Below are 20,498 nucleotides of genomic sequence, written 5' to 3'. Positions count from 1 at the left end.
TGAAATGTAAATGAAGCTTTTAGAGCACTCAGACAAAGCGGCACAAACTGTAGGATCCAGCTGGAGAGAAGTGAAAGTGTCTGTCAGGTAGGACCTTGGTGATAGCCCTGAACTACATTTGATTTTTTCAGTCCTGGAAAAGGATAAAGAGCAAGAATGATAGATAATGCACATCTGAAACCTGGAAGATGGAGGGAAGGTTGAAATTGAATGATGAAAAGTCTCAGCCTCCTTGAGTGGCTACCTGCCTTTCTGTAGGGATGTATGAACTCACCATAGTCACTGCTATGGAAGGCCACTTGGGCTTTGTGAATAACGTCAGGTATGCTATTTCTTGGTATGTTTTTTTTTTTTGGCCTAGTAGGGTAAAAAATTCTGCTCACTGCCAAGGGTCACAAGTCCACATCTGACAGTCAGGGTCTTAATGAACCATAGAAGAAGGACATTCTTGGAATGAGGGAGGTCAAAGAGGAATGGAAGAGCTGTAAGGCAAGTGACACTTCTATTTGCCATACTTTCCTTTCATTTTGCAAGTAAATATTTGGGAATCATCATCTCTCCTCTGTGGTCCTATTTCAATGTCTTATCATGGTGTGGTGTGGAGATGACCCTGGACTCTTGAAGACTATGCCAATAGAGCACAAGTTCAGGAGGGCACCATTAAGCTGGAAAGTCTCTAGAAATGTGCCCAATGATACCTGTATGCCTCTCGTCTGATGACCGGCCTAGTTAAGTTCCAATGGTGGTTGTGGGGGAGTGGATTTCTCTAGCACCAATCTCAGAACCATCTAATGATAGAAGAGGGGCTGCAATCTGCATTTGTAGAAGAAGTTCAGGCACTAATGAAGACAGCTCCTTAAGGTACAGGAATAAAATCTTACATTTATTTTTTTTTGTTTTTTTATTAATTTGTTTTGATTTATCAACAATCACTTCTATATGCTTTGGAGTTTAAAATTTTTCTTCCCCTTCCTCCCCACCACCCTCCCCAAGACAGCGCACAATCTGATATACGCTTTACATATGCATTCCTATTAAACATATTTTCACATTAGTGATGTTATAAGTAAGAATTACAACGAATAGGAGGAACCACCAGAAAGAGGAAACAAAATTCAACAGAAGAAAAAAAAATAGCAAATAGTATGCTTTGATCTGCATTCAAACTCCATAGTTCTTTCTTTGGATGCGGATAGCATTTTCCATCACGAGGCCTTTGGAGATGTCTTAGATTCTTGTATTGCTGGGAAGGGTTAGGTAAAAGCTTGCATTTACATAGCACTTTACCCTTGGAAATCGATCATCCCTATTTTATAGATAAAGAAACTAAGGCCTGGGGAACTAGACTGACTTGCATATGGTTGCACAGTTAGAAAGCCCCAGAACCAGGACTCCAACTCTCATCTTCAGGCTCCAGCTGACCATACCGCATTGCCTCTCATTAAACCAGGCTGTGACTTGTAGCAAAATCATATCACTGCACTGTCTCCAGGGAACCCCAGGTGCTAGCTGTGTATGACAGATAACCTATGATAATGATGGGGAATTGCTTTTTAAACAACTACAAAATGGTACATTAGCTTGATATTGGCACATCCCCTGGTGTGATCGTGACATTATGACAAATGTTTCGGCTCTAAGATTCTTTCTGCCCCATTGAGCACGACTCGTGCTCTCTTCTCTCTCTAGTCAGAAAGCTCTTTCTCTCCATCTGCGTCCACAGATCCTTGTCCTAAAGGGATTTTTCCACCTTGTTCCTATGACTAAAATGCTCCAATATCCAAACCTGATTCTAGAGAGAAGGTTACTCAGCAATTGCAATGCTGCAAAAGGTATAGACAGATCACCTGATGACTACCTGGGCCTTCAGAAGAATATCAGCCATGCTACCTTCACAGTTTTGCCCAGTAGCAAAAAAATTCTTTTATAATTTAATCCCTCTCTAAGCCTCCTCTCCCAGTAATAATGTCAATTATAAATAATAATAATTCACTACAGAATTATCCTGTGTGGTTAGGAAATGGAGTGTTCTGGCTAACTGAATATTCTACTTAAGAGTGTTATCATGTATGTAAGGAGTACCAATTTGCAAAGCATTAGAATATAATAAAATACATTAAATGCCAACTATCCTGAACATAATTTCATCTGATGACTCAGAAGGCTTGCCATATTTCACAGTGCCTCAGGGACCCTATTATGAACATCAATTATCACAGAACAGCACTGTAAAAATATGTGGGATTATTAGAGCTTTTAGGTTCTGTGAATTCTAGTCTAGATAAGCAAGTTTGCTCTGTGTGTGTGTGTGTGTGTGTGTTTATATAAATAAACAGATAAGTAAAGAAGAATCCCTTGGATCCAAAGTAAAATGGTAGAATTGTGGCAAAGGTGATCATTAACATTCCAAAAGCAAACTGTTGCTTTTTTTCTCCCATTCCCAGACTTAGTATAGCACTTGGCACATAGGAAGCTCTTAATAAATGTTTATTGACTAGTTATTATTATTGACTGATTCTGGCTTAGGACTTTGCCAACATTTACCTTTATTGACCTTAGGGTCTTTTCCTATTTTCTTTTTTGTAGGGCATACTATTCAATAAATCAGTGGGATTCTATGTTTTAGAGCTAGAAGGGAATTTAGAAGTTCAACCTGCTCTTTTTTTTTTATATAGGAAAACAGAGTTTTTAAGAGTCGTTAAGTGATAGGCCTAAGGTAAATAAGTGGCTTGCCCAGATTTGAACTAAGGTTCTCCAATTGAAAATCCAGTGTTGTTTCCTTCTTCTTCATTGGACTTCCTCTGAAGTTGTATGCTAATTAATCAACAGGTATTAATTGAACCTACTGTGTGTCTGGACCTGGGCTAAGCAAGATGGGGGATAACAAAGAAGCACACTTCTTCCTGTGCTCAACAAGCTTATAATCGAGTTAAAGAAACAACCCGTGAAAAAAGAGAACAAAATGAGGTGGTCTAGAATGATGAGAAGATCAGAAGCCAAGTGCTAATAGTCAACAAAATGAATGGGGTTTGTTTATTCTATAGAAGAGGGTCCAGTGAAAACACAAACCAGGGCTTCTAATATTGTGAAAAAGGGACTAAGCCTCGTTGTGAGGCTTCAGAGGGAGAACTGAGACCAACAGCTGTTACAAGTTACAAAGACCTGGATTAGAAGTAGATTATGGGTCCAAAGACGGCAGCACCAGCCAAAGCCATCTTCAAGGAGGAGGTCCTGAGTCTTGAGGTGTATGTTAAAGAAGGGTGAGGATTTGAACAGATGGAGAAAAATGAGAGGAGGCAGAATTCTGGTTCTTCCTTCTGCAGACTAATTATTGAACTCGGTATCATTTTACAAGGTACTTCAAGGAGTAGGATCTTAAAAGGTCCATAGATGAAAGGCTATAAGCTTCAGGGGCAGTACATGCATACAAAGTCCCTTCTCACAAAGTTATGTCTAATGTTTTTCTTTCCATTTTCAGTAGACTGGCCTCAGGGGCATAAGGTGGAGAGAAGAGAAATCACTAATGAATGAGGAGAAATTTGCATAAAGCTGACTCTTCCCTAGTTCCAACTCAAAAATGCTGCTTTCTGATTTTGACAAACTGGACCCTCGGGCCAAGAGTAAACTTATTGGACCTCTGGAGGTTTGGGCCACTTGTGGCATCAGAATGCCCTCCATAATAAATATAATCTTGTTTCAGGGCTTCCTCTGGAAATGTATTTTAAAATGTTTTTACCTGGAAGTACCCCACCCAGGACAAGGGTGAGATTTTCTGGGAAACTTTTTTCCTGGGACCATAGTACCAAATAGATCATTTTACATTCAATCCTTGGAGTGATACAGAACTACTGGAATTTACTGAGTAAAGGGGTGATAGAGTCAACCTGCACTTTAGGAAAATAACTTGGCAGGTAGAGGATGGATTGAAATGGAGAGGGACTTGATATACACCGACCCACCAGTGAAATACTGCAATAGTCCAAGCATGGGGTGATGAGGGCCTGCACCAGGGTGCTAGTAGTATCAGAGGAGAGAAGGTAGTGTATTAGATCAATATTGCAAAGGTGAAATCTGAAATTCACAGGCCTTGGCAACAGACTGGATATGGGGGGGGGGGGGCGGTGAGAGAGAGTGAGGAGTCAGGATGACACTGACGTGGCAAGCCTGAGGAACCTGGAAGGATGGTGGCACCCTCAACAGTAACAGGGAAGTCAGGAGGGAGACAGAGTGTTTAGGGGGAAAGATAATGAGTTTAGTTTTGGACATACTGAGTTAAGATGCCTATTGGACATCCAGTTTGAGGTGTATGAAAGGTACTTGGAGATATGAGACTGGAGGTCTATAGAGAGTTTGGGGCAGGATAGGCATATTTAAGAATCATTAGCATGAAGATATTAATTAAATTCCTGGGAGCTCATGAGATCACAGAATGGAGTAGTATAGAGAGAGAAGAGAAGAGGACCCAGAACAGAACTCCGAAGGACACCTATAGTTAGAGAGAATGACCCGGAGGAGAACCCAGTAAAGCAGACAGAGGTAGCAGTCAGACGGGTAGGAGGAAAACGAGGAGAGACTGGTGTTCTGAAAACCTAGACAGAAGAGAGTATCAAGGAAGTGAGAATGATCAATAATGTCAAAGGCTGAAGAGAGATCAAGGAGAATGAGGATTGAGAAAAGACCACTGGATTTGGCAATTAAGAGATCATTAGTGATGTTAAAGAGAGTAGTTTAAAATGAATAGTAAGGTCAGAAGCTGGATTATATAGGGGTTAAGAAAAGAACAGGAGAAGAAAAAATGGAGGCATCTATCATAGATAGCCTTTTCAAGTTTGGATACCACGGGCAGAAGAGATAGAGGATTATAATTACAGGGATGGGAGGATCAACGGAGGGTTTCTGAAGAAAAAGGAGACATGGATATGTGTATAGGCAGTAGGAAGTGAGCCAGTGAGAGGGACAGATTGAAAATAAGTGACGAAGTAGGAAAAACGGAGGGGGCAATCTGTTGGAGGAGACAGGATGGAATGGGATCGCTTGAACAAGTGGAGGGATTAGCCTTGGTAAGGAGTAAGACCACTTCATGTGAAACAAGAGAGAAGGAGGTAAGAGGGGCAGAAGGCACCTGAGTGACAGAAGATGATGAGGAGGGGAGAAGAGGGAGTTCATGGCAAATGACCTCAATTTTTTTTTTTTTTTTTGTAAAATATGAGGCAAGGTTGTCAGCTAAGGGTGGAGTGAGAGGGACCCAGGGGATGTTTGAAGAGGGATGAAAAGGAAGGAATGCTATGGAGAGTGAGTTGATGAGGGAGGTATAGTAAGACTGCCTAGCCCAGTTGAGGTTGTATAACATAAATTTGTGGTGGACTAACAGTTGTGTCATTTTCCCCCATCTTCATTCAGTAGCATGTATGGAGGAAGGAAGGTAGCAAATGGTGTGACTGGTACAAGACTGAGGCTTGGCTAGGTGAAATTGGAGATATGAGAAGGAGCAGTTTTCATCGGCTCACAAGCCACAGAATGAAATTAAAGTATCTCCAAATTAGAACTGGAATATTCAATATCACTCTATTGCCAATTCAAGCCCTCTAGGAAGACACATTTTAGTGAAAATCAGAAGAGATGCTTATTGTTTTGTTTCACCAAAGAACAACATGATCCCTTTCCAAAAGGCTATGGCCATCTGCATAAAAAAAAACTGTCAAAATGGTTTGCTGTGGGGCATCTATGCTACACTCTTTTTAAAAATCTGCTTTGCTAGCAGAAAATAAAAACTAAAATTTCCTCATCAAGTTCTCAATGACCCAAAATTGAATGCTTAAAAACAGGAGTGGGGGAGGGAGGAGAGAGAGGGAAAGAGGGAGAGAGAGAGAGAGAGAGAGATGAAGGGAGGGAAGGAGAGAAACAGAGAAACATTGTGGTACGGTAGAAAGAGCTTGGACCCAACGCCAGAGAAATTCTGGTTTTGATTCCTAATTGGATGACCTTACAAAGTCAAGTAATCTCTCAGTTTCTATGAAGATCAAATTAAATCATATATATATATATGTATATATATATATATCAAGTACTATATAAATGTTATCTATTACTATCATAAAAGGAGACACAAACGTGATATTGTTGGGTAAAAATACTAGAGACCAAAAGGCCAGAAGGAGGATATGGGCAGTATCTTCTGATACAGATTATAAAACTGGCACATAAGCAAGACACGGCAAAGAAATAACCTTGAGATTATCCATCGGAAATTTCATGCCAAAAAAAAATTTGAAACCCTGATAATTTTTTTTTTCACTTGCCCTACTGACAATTTCATCCTTCAGGTAAAAAAAAAAAAAGCAATAATAGCAACAGGCACTTCAGACAGTTCTGACCCAAAAGGAAGAATTATTTGGTATATGGAAGTAACAGCAACCTTGACTGGAAGGAACCATGTTCTTTTAAAGTTTCTAATAACCAAAGAAATGAAAAATTGAGTACAGACAGATATATACCCTAGACCCTAGGAAAGAAGATTTCAAAACATTCAGGGACTGACAAGTGGATGATCCTATGGCCTAGGCTCTTAAAGGGCCACTCATAATTTTTTTTTAAAGCCTATCATCCCTGGCTTTCTGAGAATAGAATGGCAAATGATCAAATCAAAATCAACCAATCAAAATCGATAAGCATTTATTAAGTGCCTACTCTACATCAACCGCTAGGCTGAGCCCTGGGGATACAGACCAAAACGGAGTCATGGAGGCAGAACAGTACAATGGAAAGAAGGCTGAATTTGGAGTCAAGATCTTTAATCCATCATCCTTGCTCTATTTCCTGCATGTTTGACCTTAGGCAAGTCGCTTAACTATTTTAGGCCTCAGTTTCCTCACGTAGAAAATGAGGGGGTGGATTTGATGACCATGAAAGACCCTTCCATCTTTAAATCTCTGATCCTATGATCAAAAGATGCTAATTTATCTGCACAGAAAACCCTGATGAGATTATTTATTTTAAAGGGCTGGTACAAAGGATAAGAGGGTTCCTAACAAAGGGTGAGTATGAAAGAGTAGAACAGATGTGTAAAAATAATATCGAGAAGGCTAAAGCCCAGCACAAATAAAAACAAAGAAGGGACAGCTCTGCTATGTGAGAGGCTCCTGGCATAAGGTTAACCACCAACAAAGAACCATTAGACTTGAGTTTGGCTTCCTACCTCTGCATCTAAGGGAATGATATTCAAATTACAAAGGGTAGGGAAACAAGGTGAAGAGGAAAACAAAGCTGAAGGTGAGTGAGGAAATAGTACGAGACTAAGCTCCAGCTCCTTTCCATGAGTTTAAGTCTCTAAGCTCAAATGAATCACATTCCCGTGTTCCTGAAGAATGTGCAGGCGTGATTGCTGAACCACTGACAGTGATTTGTGAGAAACTGTAGAAAAAAGAAGAGGTAAGAAAGGTTCAGGGAAGATTGGAGACAAGGAAATGTCCTGATCTTCACAAAGGAGAAAAAGGTGCATCTGTGGAAATGACAGACCAGCAAGCTTGACGTCAATCCCCAGCAAAATTCTAGAAAGGATTAATAAACAGATGGCTTCTGAACAGTGTTCACTCTCATCTTCAAAAATTGTAAATAAACCCCGTAGCATGGAAACAAACAAACATCATAAAGAGTGTGGTACAGTAGGGAAAGTACTAGATTTGTTGTTAGAGGATATGAGTTCAAATTCCTCTGCTTATGACCCATGTGTGACCTTGGGAAAGTCACTTAGTGTCCCTGGGGATGTTTCCTTATGTGTAAAATCAGAGTATTAGCCTCAATGGAATCCAGCATCCCTTCCTGATCTAGATTGATGATCCTAGGTTAGTACCAGAATCTCTATTCCTAGGCCACTGGGCCTGCTCTTCAACCAATGGTCTCAGATGCTCAAAGAAGTAAGACGAATATTCACCTAGCTCCTCATATTAAACATTTACCAAGATAGCCAGGCTTCCAGATTCCTATAAATGAGTCAAAAGCTTACATCCAACTAAATAAATCAATCAACAAGCACTGAGTAGACATCTACTATGTTCCAGGCACTGTGCTAGGTTGATGGGGATGCAGAGTCAAAAATGAAAAGAGTCTCTGTCCTCAAAGAAACTTATATTCTACCAGGGGAAACATGTCAGCCATTCATGATATTCCCTTTGCAGTCTCTGCCTTTGTACATGCTTTCCTCTCATACTTTGAATGTGCTTCCTCTTCATCTTCACTTCATAAAATCTCTGGTTCCCTTCAAAGCTCAAGTTCCACTTCCTACATGAGGCCTTTCCTGATCCCCCCCCGGTTTTCTAGTACCCCCCCATTCCCTAAACAACTTTGTATTTACTTGGTATATTCCTTGTATTTACTTTAGATGTACAGTGCCTTTGACAGAAATAACTAAGTTAGGAACAGGAATGTTTTTGTTTTTGTTGTTTTGGGAGGTGGGGAGATAATGTTTGCTTGGGATATATTGTGTTTGAGATACTTAGAACACGTGCATCTGGAAATGTGGATACAGGATTGCATATGTGTGTGTATATAGGCATACACACATATAAAAAAAATGTGTCTATGCTACGTGGCTGTTCTAATATATATTTGAGAGTCATCTGCATAGAGATGATAACTGAATCCGTGATAGCTATTAACTCATGACAGGATACAAAAGAGGATATGTAGAGCAAAGACAACTTAGGATAGACACTTGAGGCACTCCTGTTAAGGGGGTGGGACATGAATGATGATCCAAAAAAGAGAGAGGAGCTTCCAGGCAGAGGAGAGCAGAGTTAGGAAAACACAAAGACAGGAGAATATCTAGGAGAGATGGTCAGCAGTGCCAAATGCTGCAGATAGATTGAGAAGGATGGGAACTGGGGGGGAGGGGGCAGGGGGAAGGTCATTAGAAGTGGCAAGTAAAAGAACACTGGCAAATTTGGAGACAGCAGAGAGTGCTGAGGTCTGAAGTCAAGAGGCTGAAAAGTGAAAGGAGAGGAAAGAGAGTCAAAAGTGTTGACTCTCTAGGATGTTTTTATCTAGTTTGGCTGTAAAAGGGAGGAGAGATTTATGGCACAATCATTTCTTTTTCCTGACATCTTGTGGAATAAGTCTCTTTGCAATACCCAGGGGCCAATGGATGTCATAAAATTCTCACTGCCCCATCCCCCCCCCAAAAAAAACATTCTGCCTCAGAACAAAACTAATTTTACCTAAATAAAGTAGCTAAAGCTAGGCTTTTGCCAAACAGCTTTAGAAAAGAATTTTGATAAGGCATGTTTTAGAAGGTATCAAAAAGTAATTTGAGAAACTAATTCTATAAGGAGAACCTGAACTTTAAAATCTAATTTAGAAAATGCCATTGTGCCTTGACACTTTGTACACGGGGCAATTTCCAACAGGCTTCTTACTATATTTGTTAATCCTAACTAGGGATAGTTTAGCAGTCATGTAGTTACCTGTGATGTGTCTAATTCTTCCCACTTTAGGTAAGTAACTCTCATAGCTACTTTTTTTCTTATTCGTGCCACTAACTTCACTTCTGTGGTTTTGGGAAAATCACTTACCCAAGCTGGGCCTGTTTTCTCATCTGTAAAATGAGGAATTTGGATCAATGATCTCTCAGGGCCTTCCAGTTTTAACCATGTAATTACACATACCATTTAGATAAGCAGGGAATCAGTAAACTAAAATCCTTCCATTAGGACAAAGGACCACCTCTGCCCTAAGGCCCACCAGCCTTACCATCAGCGCTGCCTCAATGCCTCATGGATCCTCAGGATTGCCATGTGCCCAACAGATACACTCTAAGGACCTTTGGGCCTTTTCATCTATCCTTTTGTTGGACCGTTAAACCTATCAATATGCTCTGCAACTAAACCTTCCTATATGTGTTGTTTCTCCCAATTAGAATGAGTTCCTTGAGAATAGGGTCTCACTTTTCTATTTGCATCTCTAGCACTTAACATAGTGACCATATCAAGTGCTTAATATAAATGCTTTTTAATCCATTCATATGCTTCAAAAGCTCTGTGATTTCATAAAGGTATACAATCCCTCCACTGATGTAGACTGTAAACCTTCAATGCCTCAGGAAAGTTTCATGAGTTGCCATAACCAAAATTCATCACCGGATAGCCAAACATCAGCTGACGGGCCTCTTAACTAGGTCAGTCTTCTGACAATAGAGACATCTTGTCACCAGACCTACATACAAACTAGCTTTATAGACTGGTTTTCTGGCTTCTAGACTGGCAGAGCCTTCAAGGACCCAGTCACAGCCATGCCACAATGATACACCTGAATTGGACGTCAGTAGAGGCTAATTAGACAGACACAAATCTACACATACACAACACCACACACTCACACATGGCAATCAGATGGGCTAACAATGTTATCAATATGAAAATTATTGCTTAAAATAACTATTCCACAAGGGAGCTGGGAGAACTATTTAAGAAAGTTTCCAGAAACAACTGAACAGCATTCATTTAGCCAAGTAGCCTCTTCTTGGAGCTGCTTCCAAAGTCTGTGTGCACAGGGAAAATACATTTGAGGTGGGGGTAAAAGAAAGCTTGGGGCCCCGCTCCACGACCAGAGCCAGGCCTGATATATCTGTAGACCTGGGGTTGGGGAGGTAGGGTGTTTGCAGAGGGCTTACAGATCTGAGGAAACAGTGCCACCTGGAGGCTAACACTTGTGCACCCAAACTCTCAATTTCTGAATGGTGTCTCCTAGAAATCTAAGAGCATTCAGATTTGACTGGGTCTTGCTACTCTGCAATTATAGTGTACCTCCAACCAAGGGGACAGATTCAGAGCTCAAGAGCGACACTGATAAGTTCTTTCTTCAAAAGTTACTTTATTGATTTGTATTGCAGGCCTGTCACATTGTTAAATCAAAGCATAAGCACCTCATTTCTGGGGATCCCAGTCTCAAAATTAAGAGCTAGAAAGAACCCCAAAAGGCCATCTTATCGAGTCTCTTCATTTTACAGATGAACGAACCAAGACACAGAGAAGTGAAATGAATAGGTTTGTTCAAGGTAACACAGTAAGCTAAGAGCAGGCCTGGAACCCTAGTCTGATTCCCAACTCCATGCTAATTTTTACTATAATACTTTTCAGTTTTTCCTCCTTTCCTTGTATACCCTTTCTCAAACTCTCCAACCAAGTTCACTCTCTATATGGAGTCTGATTTCTTCTCAAAGCACTGCTTAACTCAGACCTCTTTTAAAGAATTTTTTCCCTTTGGTAATCCTGTTAACAGATCTGGGTTCCAATCCTTTCCTCAATGAGATTCCTAATCATGAGTCCCTCAGGGTGGGTCCCGCTTCTGGCTGCTAGTAGAATAAGACTTCTATTTGTTCTATCAAGCAATTCACAGGCTACCTCATCAAGATTAACAAACATCTTACCAGCTGTCAAATCACCACCTTAGCCAAGAAAACAGAGGAGACAGAGTGTAAGCCTTTCCTATCTTATGCACCATAAGATACAAAAATATTCACTGGGGATTAACAGACTGAAGGGGCCAAGTCCTACTGAGAACAAGAAACACGATCTTGTCAGTTCCTACGTTAATGGAGGTAGAGTGTGCTTTTCAGCTGTAAGAGATTCCTCCTCCAAAGCACTGTACCTGTCAGATAACAGAAATGACTTCTGAACAAAATAAATCGCTGTTCTGTGCAACAGGCCTGAGAGGCATTTATTTTCTGTCCTTGGTAACCCATTTTTTCAGTCTCTTAAATAATAATGCTTCCTGAAATGATGTTTAATTAAAAAAAAAAAGGCATTTTCCCAAAATGTGAAACTGACCTTTTCTTTCTCTTTAAGAAGATGGCTAGAATGCTTGTGAGATACTAAGTTAGTTCAGAGAATTTTTTTTCTCTTTGAGTTGCAACAGTCCCACAATAAGTATCCTTAGTTAATTACAATTGGCTGCTATTCCAATGAGAAACCAGATTATCTCTGGTTCCTCTCTGACCCCTGAGTAAGAAAAGAAAGCAAGGAAAGTAGTCAGAATGACTGGGTGAAAAGGGCTGAGCCAGCCCTGTGAATGAGAGGGCCAACCTAAGAGGGAAGGTTGGCCCTGCCTAGGACAGTGCAGGAAGAAGAGAAGGGAGTATTTCTAAGAACTCAGAGAACAGTTGTGGGACAATGTGAGAAAGAGGTGATTACAGCAATAAATACCTAAGTACCAGCAAATAGCAGAAATCAAACCCACAAGCATTTATTAAACATCCACCACTGCTGGGCACTGAGCTAAGTAAGCACTAAGTGGAGGGGTTGGGGAAGAAAGAACATTTAAAATTTTCTGTATATCTCAGTTTCAAGATGAGAAATAAAAGCCAATTTTACTTCTGACGCTAGCTCAGAGGAGATAGTAAGCAAAATTACAACCTAGAGAAGTTTGTTAATATCTCTTACTAACAAATTCTTGGTCATGAAATAAACAAAAATTTCTGGACTACAAAGGTTCAACTTTGACACTGATGATGCAATCACAGAATTTCAGAGTTGGAAAGTATCTTCAAGGTCACCTAGTCGTACATCCCACCCAGGGAAGGAATCTCTGCAGCATCCCCTGAAGTGGTCACCCAGCCTCTACTTGAACACCTCCAATGACAGGGAACTCACTGCCTCACAAGGCAGGCCATTCCAAGTCCAGAAGGCTTTAACTATTGTCACAATTCTCCTTTTGGAGTTTCGCTGTGTTTAATCCTTCTTTCACATGGAAACTCTTCAGATATTTGAAGACAGTTACTGTGTCCTCACTAAGACCTCTCTGACAGTGTAAAGTTCCCTAGTTCTTTCAGCTGATTCTCCTAGGTCCTGAGTCCCCTCAACATTCCTGCTGTCTTCTGGATGGATGCCAGTGCCCTCCCTAAAACATGACACAGGATAAAATGAGATGAAATACAAATGAGATTCACAGGAACATGGGTCAAGTTCTAAAGTCCAGCTTTCTTAGGCTCCCACCGTATAAACATTCAGAATCCAACCAAAATTCCAGATACAGGATGAAATGCTTCTAAAAAAGCAGTGGCTAATGATGCTTAAGAGGGGGAAAAACAAATTAAAGAAATGCATAGTTCTCAACGTGCATTGTTGGACAGCTTAAAGGATAACAGGATCCCCAATAAGCATAAGTGAAGAGAAGGTAACAGATCACCAAGTACCCTAGTGTGGCTCCTCTATTTTAACAAAGGATTTCCTTTACGTAATGCCTCAGAAAGCCTGTTGGTCCTTCTCCAAACACAATAGTCCCATGATTCTGAAAAGCATCATTTATTGGAAAGGTGATATACAGGAAGTCCACCTAATAACTGTCAGGCCAACTAAGGTGCTGTGAACTCCCTTCAAAAAATAGCCTTCCCACAGGGAAGTGGATGCCAGTTCTCCACTAAGTCAGTGTCCCTGATTTCTTGGTCTGGAATCAGGGGCCACTTCCTTCCGGGACACAGCTCCCAAAAGGCCCTGGAAGCAGAAGAAAACAGTATTTTCCCACAGATAAGAGGAAGTCCCCTGAGGCGCCCTGCTTCACTCCTCTCTTGTCCTGCTGATGTGGCACATTTTCTGCCAAATCTCCTTCAGGCCACAAACGTAGGACAGTCTTATATAAAGTCAAACTCCATGATATTCTGGCAGGAAGTTCATCAAAATTAATAGGCATTTCCAAAGAATGGCATAAGTAACGATGCCAGAAGAAGATTCCTTACAAGGACGGTGCGGCTTCCATGGGAAAACAAGGCTATTTAATTTTAGCAAGGGCAGCTGCTCTTCTTTCTGTGTTCTGGAACAAGGCCCGGATTAAAGCCTTCACCTCACCAGAGGAGAAGGCAGTTGCCAAGGGACCCTTCCCATCAGCCCACCTGGAAAACAAAAGATACAACAGATGATTTCCCACTGGATGCACAAGACAGGAACAACTGGAAAGGGTTTCTTCATTTTGCTTTGGGCATGTTTTAACCAGAAACAAGGGCATTTATTGATCTTCCTAACCATTTCTAAGGAGGGTCAAAAGCAAAGAGGGATAAAGTAAATAAGGATGTCACTAGAGAAAGAGAACAGAGGCCGACAAATTACATAGCTGAAGCAGTCTGTTTTCCTTTACTCTGAAATCACTCAGTCTGTCTGAACTTGTTTATGACATCTCAACTCTCATGGCTAGGAGTCTATTATTTTTCAAAAGCAAACCAGCAACACGTAAAACCTAGAAGCAAATGAATGCAGTAATTCAGTGTTTAATAAGTTCAAGAACACAGTCTGCTGAGGGAAGGACTATTTGACAAGAATTACTAAAAGTGTGAAACAATATGGCAGAAAGTAGACTTCGACCAGCAGGATATACCATATACCACAATAAATTCTAAATGGATAATCACCTACAAGTAAAAGGTCACATCAGAAAAAAAATTAAGAGAATAGGAGGAGATAAACCCTTAATAACTACGGTCAGAGGAAGAATGCATAACTAAAGGACAGAGGAGACTGCAAAGACGAAACAGACAATTTTGATTATATGATAAAAATTTTGCACAAACAAAACAAACATAGTAAGAATAAGGAGAAATGCCGTCAAGAGGGGAAAAAAATCTTTGCTACTCTTCTGGTAAAAGCATAACAATGACTTTTCTAAAATATCCAAGAGACTCTTCTTTGTTTTTGGTCTAGAGGAGAACACTGGCTTTACAGATGTTGTCCAAGGGTTTTTCACCCCTAAAAGTCTACAGGAGCTTGCATTCCTGCCCCCAAGTCATCTTTCCCTTTCACAGTGGTCTGGTAAATAACAAATGAAGCTTATAGGTCAAAACCTTTTCCTGAGTAAGTGTTGAATCAGAAGTACTTTAACACAGTAAGTAGGAATATCGTTTACATGTTTGTATGATGGGGAATCTAAGGAAATCAATTCAGATACAGCTAAGCTCACTGGTTTACCATAGCCATATCAAAGGAGATGAGTCACCAAGGTGGTTACAAAGAGAGAAGAATCTAAGACCAACTCAAATCACAAGACACATCCCACTAAACCAACAGAGAAGTAGCCTCTGAAGATAATCAAAATGATGTCTAGCAATAGAGGTATGTAACACACATACCTAGAGAGAGACTGCCAATAGGACAGCAAAAGCATTTGCATCTATGTAATTGAACCGTAACTACTGTATAACAACATACACTACAATCTATGCACTCAGTGGACATAAACAAGACTAAACGATGGTGGTAAAAAGGAAACAGCAGAGGAAGTTGTCTTTTGCTAATGCCTTTCTCAGTATTAAATAAACAGTGAATCCTTTTCTAGAAGGGTATCTATATGGTGCTTAAATTTTGAAAGCTACTGAACCTCATGCAGAAAAGTTGTCCAGCAGTCTCTGGGAGGCAGCGTGCACACTGCACACACATAACTCATATTCATTATAGTGAGAAATCCCTGTAATTAATTCAAAGGAGTTGTCATTTTCATTCAAGTTTCAGAAGACTGTAGTCAACATCTTGCTCATTGCCTATTCCTGTTAGATCCCCAAATATTTAGCAGAGACCAAAAGAATATTAAAAAGGGGTTTGCATGTTACCTAATCTAAAAAAGTGGCTGCAGCAGTAAGGAGATATCAGACACAATTTACCAAAGGAAAGAACTCAACTATTACTTAAAAGGAAAAGCTTTGAAGTCTTGATAAAGTCAAGGAGCAAAGCAAAGCACTATGGCTTAATGGTTAATACAAAGGGGTGCGTGCCTCCAGAGAAAAGTTATACATACCGATCCCCAATTTCTTGCAAGCTTGCCTGTAGCAGCAGCATCAACTCTTTGAATGACATCCACTTTGGCACATAGACAGGAACCTCTTCTTGAAATTTCTTGTTTTCTTTTTCTTCAGGTAATGGTGTAAACACCTGGGGTCCTTCTTCCACTATTGTTCTGCACAAAGAGTACAATCTGTCGCCATCTTGGGTAGAGATGTCCTGGCATTGAACAAAAAGGGAATGGAAAGGGAAAGAAGACAAGTGGGTCACACTGAAGGTGGAGAAAAAGGTTTAATGAATCTTTGGTGCGCACTCTCCAAGTATGTTAAGCTGAAACAATACATCATTCCAACCAGTTTTAGCACACCATGTCAGACACCAGGTTTCATCAGCTTCCTGACACTATTCCTAAGTTAGAATGACATGTAAATACATTTCAACAGATTGTCAGCAATTTATTTTGCCTGCCTGAAAAAAACCTATTTCTTCAGTAGAATGTGGTACAGCTTGCTACAGAGCAGGGAACATTATCACAAGTAAGGGTTTGGGCAATTTATGCTTCAGTGGCATCAGCTGGCAGAGCCAAATCAATTTTCCTGTACATATATATACACATGATTCAAACTGGTACACAGTATGGAACAGGCATCTTTTGGGGGTTGAAGGTCAAATTTAAAACTAAAACAAAGGAAAAGATCACCTACGTGAGCAGATATAAGACACGCAGTCGTTTTACTGACTGAGTGATGGAACCTGGAAACGTTGCTCATTATCCTTGGCAAAATGAGTGTGGAGAAAGAACTCACTCCAGCTGGACACCTGGCGAGCCATAGCATGGCACTTACCTCTAGGGCAGTGATTCTGCCAATGATCTCAGCAATGGCTGTGTTAAGTAAGGTCCCCATAGCTTTGCAATATATATTTACTGGAAGCACATCTTGCCACACAACTCCAAGTCTTTTTAACTGATGCAGTACCTGGTAGCAAGACACATTTATTTACTTTGGAGTTCAGTTTTGGTTTTTTTTTTCAGATCCAAATTTAAAATACTTTCTAAGGCCATACTTTCACATAGCTAGAGGAAGAAGTAATCAAAAACACATGTTTCTTAAATACTTAACCTTCATTCACTTCTGCCCCATATCACAGATGGGAAAACTACAAAAGAAACCTTAAGTCCTTGGAGTAAGGTAGTGGGTAGAAGAGGATGGATCAGAATTGGAAGCTATTGATTCTAGTTTCCCCAAACCTTGATCCAACCTTCAATTACTCACTGTTACCAACTTATACATATTAATCACCCTCCTGGATAAGAACAGATTATCCCATCCCATTGGCCCTATGGGACAAGAAGATAAAGGGAGAGGCCTTAAATGTGGTCATAAAGGACATGAAGATTCACCAACAAAGCTGGTTTTCCTATCTTCTCTGTTACATAAAAAAGGCCCTCTGAGGGCAAGAAGGCAGCTAGTTACAGAGTCTCCCACCTGCCGAACTGCTCTGCTTGCTGCAGAATAATTCTCTTCATCGTCCATGTTTGAAAAGTTCCTTGCACTTGATAGTCGTTCCAGAAGCTCCCCCTTTTGTGCCCTCATCTGGGCCAGAAAACATTCTGTCCCTGTGACAAGAAAGAAGACACAAAGGAGGACACTGGAAGCTGCTTAACGGCACGTTGCTTTTAAACAAAGGGGGAAGGAAGAGAAGCTAGGGACCTGTCCTGTGTATCTGGAGACAAACTCCAGACAGCATCATAAATCTACCAAGAAGTTCACCAAAAATTAACTTCTAACACATTAGCCACTTTCTCCCAATACAATAAAGAATCCATCTGCAGTGGTTTGCCCAGAGACAGAATCAGCAAAGAAAAATCACTACTCAAGTACCCCCTTCTACAGCAGGCGAGGCTATATATTATTCTGGTATCTCTACACCACCTAAGGGAAAAGTCAGAAATTGAAAGACTAAGTGATCTGTATAGATTTTCTGCTTTTGTCAGGCTATCATTATAGCAAATATATTAGTTTATACCACATTTCATTTCCTTTGATTTTTAATAATCTCAAGAACAGCTTAAGGGGGTGAGGGGAAAGCTCTCCTGGGTTTCGCAGTAGAACAAGCTCTGACATTAGAGTGCCATTACCAACAATGCTAACGGAATTGTCACAATACAAATCTCATTACATGTCATTCTGCTGACATAACTCTGATCTGGTATATTCACTGCACGCTTGCAATACAGTTGGGAACTCTAATGTACCATGAAATCATGTCATGAAAAGTACACCGGTACAAAGGCTGCCTTCACTTTGTAAAATTAAATAACCACTCATACTTGCAAATTAAATCACCATACACTCTCTAATCTAGCTCAAGACCACCACCCCATCTCCAACCCTCTCATTCATAATTTACAAAGATGGTGAGCTGAGGTTCTATGCCATCAATCATGCCTTCATGATATTAAAGGCTTAAATTACCAAGTCTCCTGAAGCCTGGTACAAGATCCACAAAAGTAGTGGTGCCATCACAAAGAACAGGGGCAAGGTGTAACTTGAATTGATGCCCAAGAGTCAATAAGTGATGAGCAATGTACATGCAGTTGTTGTGATGAATGGCAGCCAGCTGGGGAAGTTTTTGAAGGTTCTCCCTGAGTGAAACGAAATGGAGAGAGGGAAGAAACCAACCATTAGTCACATATGGGTAAATGATAAGGAAAACAAATCCCTTGACTGCTCTGCACAAAGAGTGCAGTGAGTTTTCAATTGACAAATGGTCAAATGACATGAACAGGAAGTGTAAATGCTCTAAATCACTAATAATTAGAGAAATGCAAATTAAAGCAACTCTGAAATTCTATCTCGCACCCATCGGAATGGCAGTTGATTAAAAAAAAACAGAAAAATGATAAATGTTAGAGGATCTGGAGGGAAACAGGTACTTTAGTGTACTGTTGGTGGAGCTGTGAACTGGTTTGGACATTCTGGGGAGCAATTTGGAACTAAGTCCCAAAATACTAAACTGTGCAAACCTTTTGACCCAGCAATACTATTAGAACTGCATCCCAAAGAGATCAAAGAAAGGACCCATATGTAAAACATTTATTTATTCATTCATTTATTTGCAGCAGCCCTTTGTGTAATGGCAAGGAACTGGAAACTAAGGGGATCCGTCCATCAGTTGGGGAATGTCTGAACAAGTTGTGGTATATGAATGTAATGGAATACTACTGTGCTATAAGAAATGAATGGATCAGAGAAACCTAGGAAGATCTGTAGGCACTGAGGTAAAATGAGCAGAACCAGGAGAACAGAGTTATTTATATAACATCAATATCGTAAAAGCAAACAACTTTGAAAGACTTAACAACTCTGATCAATACAAGTATTAACCACAATTTCAGAGGAATCCTAATATGCTACCCACCTCCTGAAAAAGAAGGGATGGACTCAAGATGTACATTGAGACATAAATTTTTTGGACATGGACAATATAGGAATATTTATTGCTTGACTATGCATATTTGCTACAAAGATTTTATTTTTCTTTCTTTTTCAATGGGGAAAGGAAAGATAGGAAGGAAAAGCAGATCTGTGTTCATTGAAAAAAATAAAATTTAAATTAAAAAAAATGCAATGAAGTTGTACATGATGGCCTTTACAATTTAATAGTGTGAATGCAGTTGTCAACACAAGCTTGACTTTTCTCTTCTCTAAACTCTTTAACAATTACAGTCAGTTTAACAGGGGCTTAACACTTAATTGGTCAATAATTGTTTCTTGTCTCTTCAACTAAATTTTTGGCTTCCTGAGGGCAGGAACTAATATTAAACGTTTACTGCATTTCCCACAATAGCAAATACTCAATGAATTAATTCTCAATTGACTGTAAGTCTAGAGTACAAAAAAGCTTAAGAGTCAGTAGTCAACCATCTAGGAAATATTCCCAATATCATAAAGCCAGAAGAGAGAGAGAGAGAGAAATTTGATGCGTCTAAAGAGTGAAGAATATTCCTGGCCACAGAAATACCACCAAGATCAAATGTCTGGATAAAATCACCTGGGGATGTGATTTTTAGCTCAGTCAGGGGCTTTCTTATCTTTTCATTCAAATGATTAAGTGGCTAACACAATGTGAACTTCAAACTCAAACCAACAAGTGTGTCAAAAATTAAAAGTAATCAGATTTCTCCTCTGCAGTAAGATGACAACAGGTATGCTTGCTTTAGATCAATCCCTTTTAGTGAAATATAAGCTTACAAATCCTTTATATTACAAAATGATTCTTCTTTCTAAGGAGCAAGTAATTTTATTCACATGTCATTAAAAACATATAGCTGACAAATCTTTAGAATCTTTGAGACTTAAGTGTGTAGTGATTTTTAAATCACAAATCATTAAATCTGGAAGACTGAAAAGCTAGATTTTTGGTTTGTTTGTTTTTTTAGTTTATGCTGACAAAAACTTTACTAAAGGGTCAATCTTTAAATAGATAAACAGGAATGGTTTGTTTACACAAACAGTTAAATACATACTGAGACAACTGTGAAGAGTGGGAGGCCAAATCTGGCAAGTTTCCAAGAAAGGTCTTAAAATAGTGAATCTGCAAGACAGTGGGGAAAAAAAATCCTCAAAGGGAAAATGCAATGCATTTATTGGGCAGCATTCAACCCAATGAGCAGTTTTTAAGCACAGCAATGTGATCAGTGTCTTGTTGGGGACACAAAGACAATAGAAGGCCCTACCCTCAGGG

General features: G+C 39.9%; 1 protein-coding gene across 3 annotated transcripts in view; it reads right to left on the bottom strand.

Annotated features, from left to right (window-relative positions):
- Positions 1–12,209: 12,209 nt before the first annotated feature.
- Positions 12,210–20,498, bottom strand: part of ZW10 (zw10 kinetochore protein) — a 41,900-nt gene continuing 33,611 nt past the window's right edge. For all 3 annotated transcript variants that reach the window (XM_027847335.1, XM_027847336.1, XM_027847337.1), the window contains exons 12-16: positions 18,227–18,396; positions 17,237–17,367; positions 16,595–16,726; positions 15,766–15,968; positions 12,210–13,876 (exon numbers count right to left, since the gene is read on the bottom strand). In XM_027847335.1, coding sequence (XP_027703136.1) covers positions 13,756–13,876; positions 15,766–15,968; positions 16,595–16,726; positions 17,237–17,367; positions 18,227–18,396 — 757 coding nt within the window. In that variant the 3' untranslated portion in view covers positions 12,210–13,755. The remainder of the gene's footprint in view (positions 13,877–15,765; positions 15,969–16,594; positions 16,727–17,236; positions 17,368–18,226; positions 18,397–20,498) is intronic.

This window comes from Vombatus ursinus, unplaced genomic scaffold (genome assembly GCF_900497805.2).
Source record: "Vombatus ursinus unplaced genomic scaffold, bare-nosed wombat genome assembly UNPS02015398.1, whole genome shotgun sequence".
NCBI classification, from domain to species: Eukaryota; Metazoa; Chordata; class Mammalia; order Diprotodontia; family Vombatidae; genus Vombatus; species Vombatus ursinus.
Note: the sequence above shows the minus strand (reverse complement) of the source record. Positions and strands in the feature narration are given on the sequence as shown.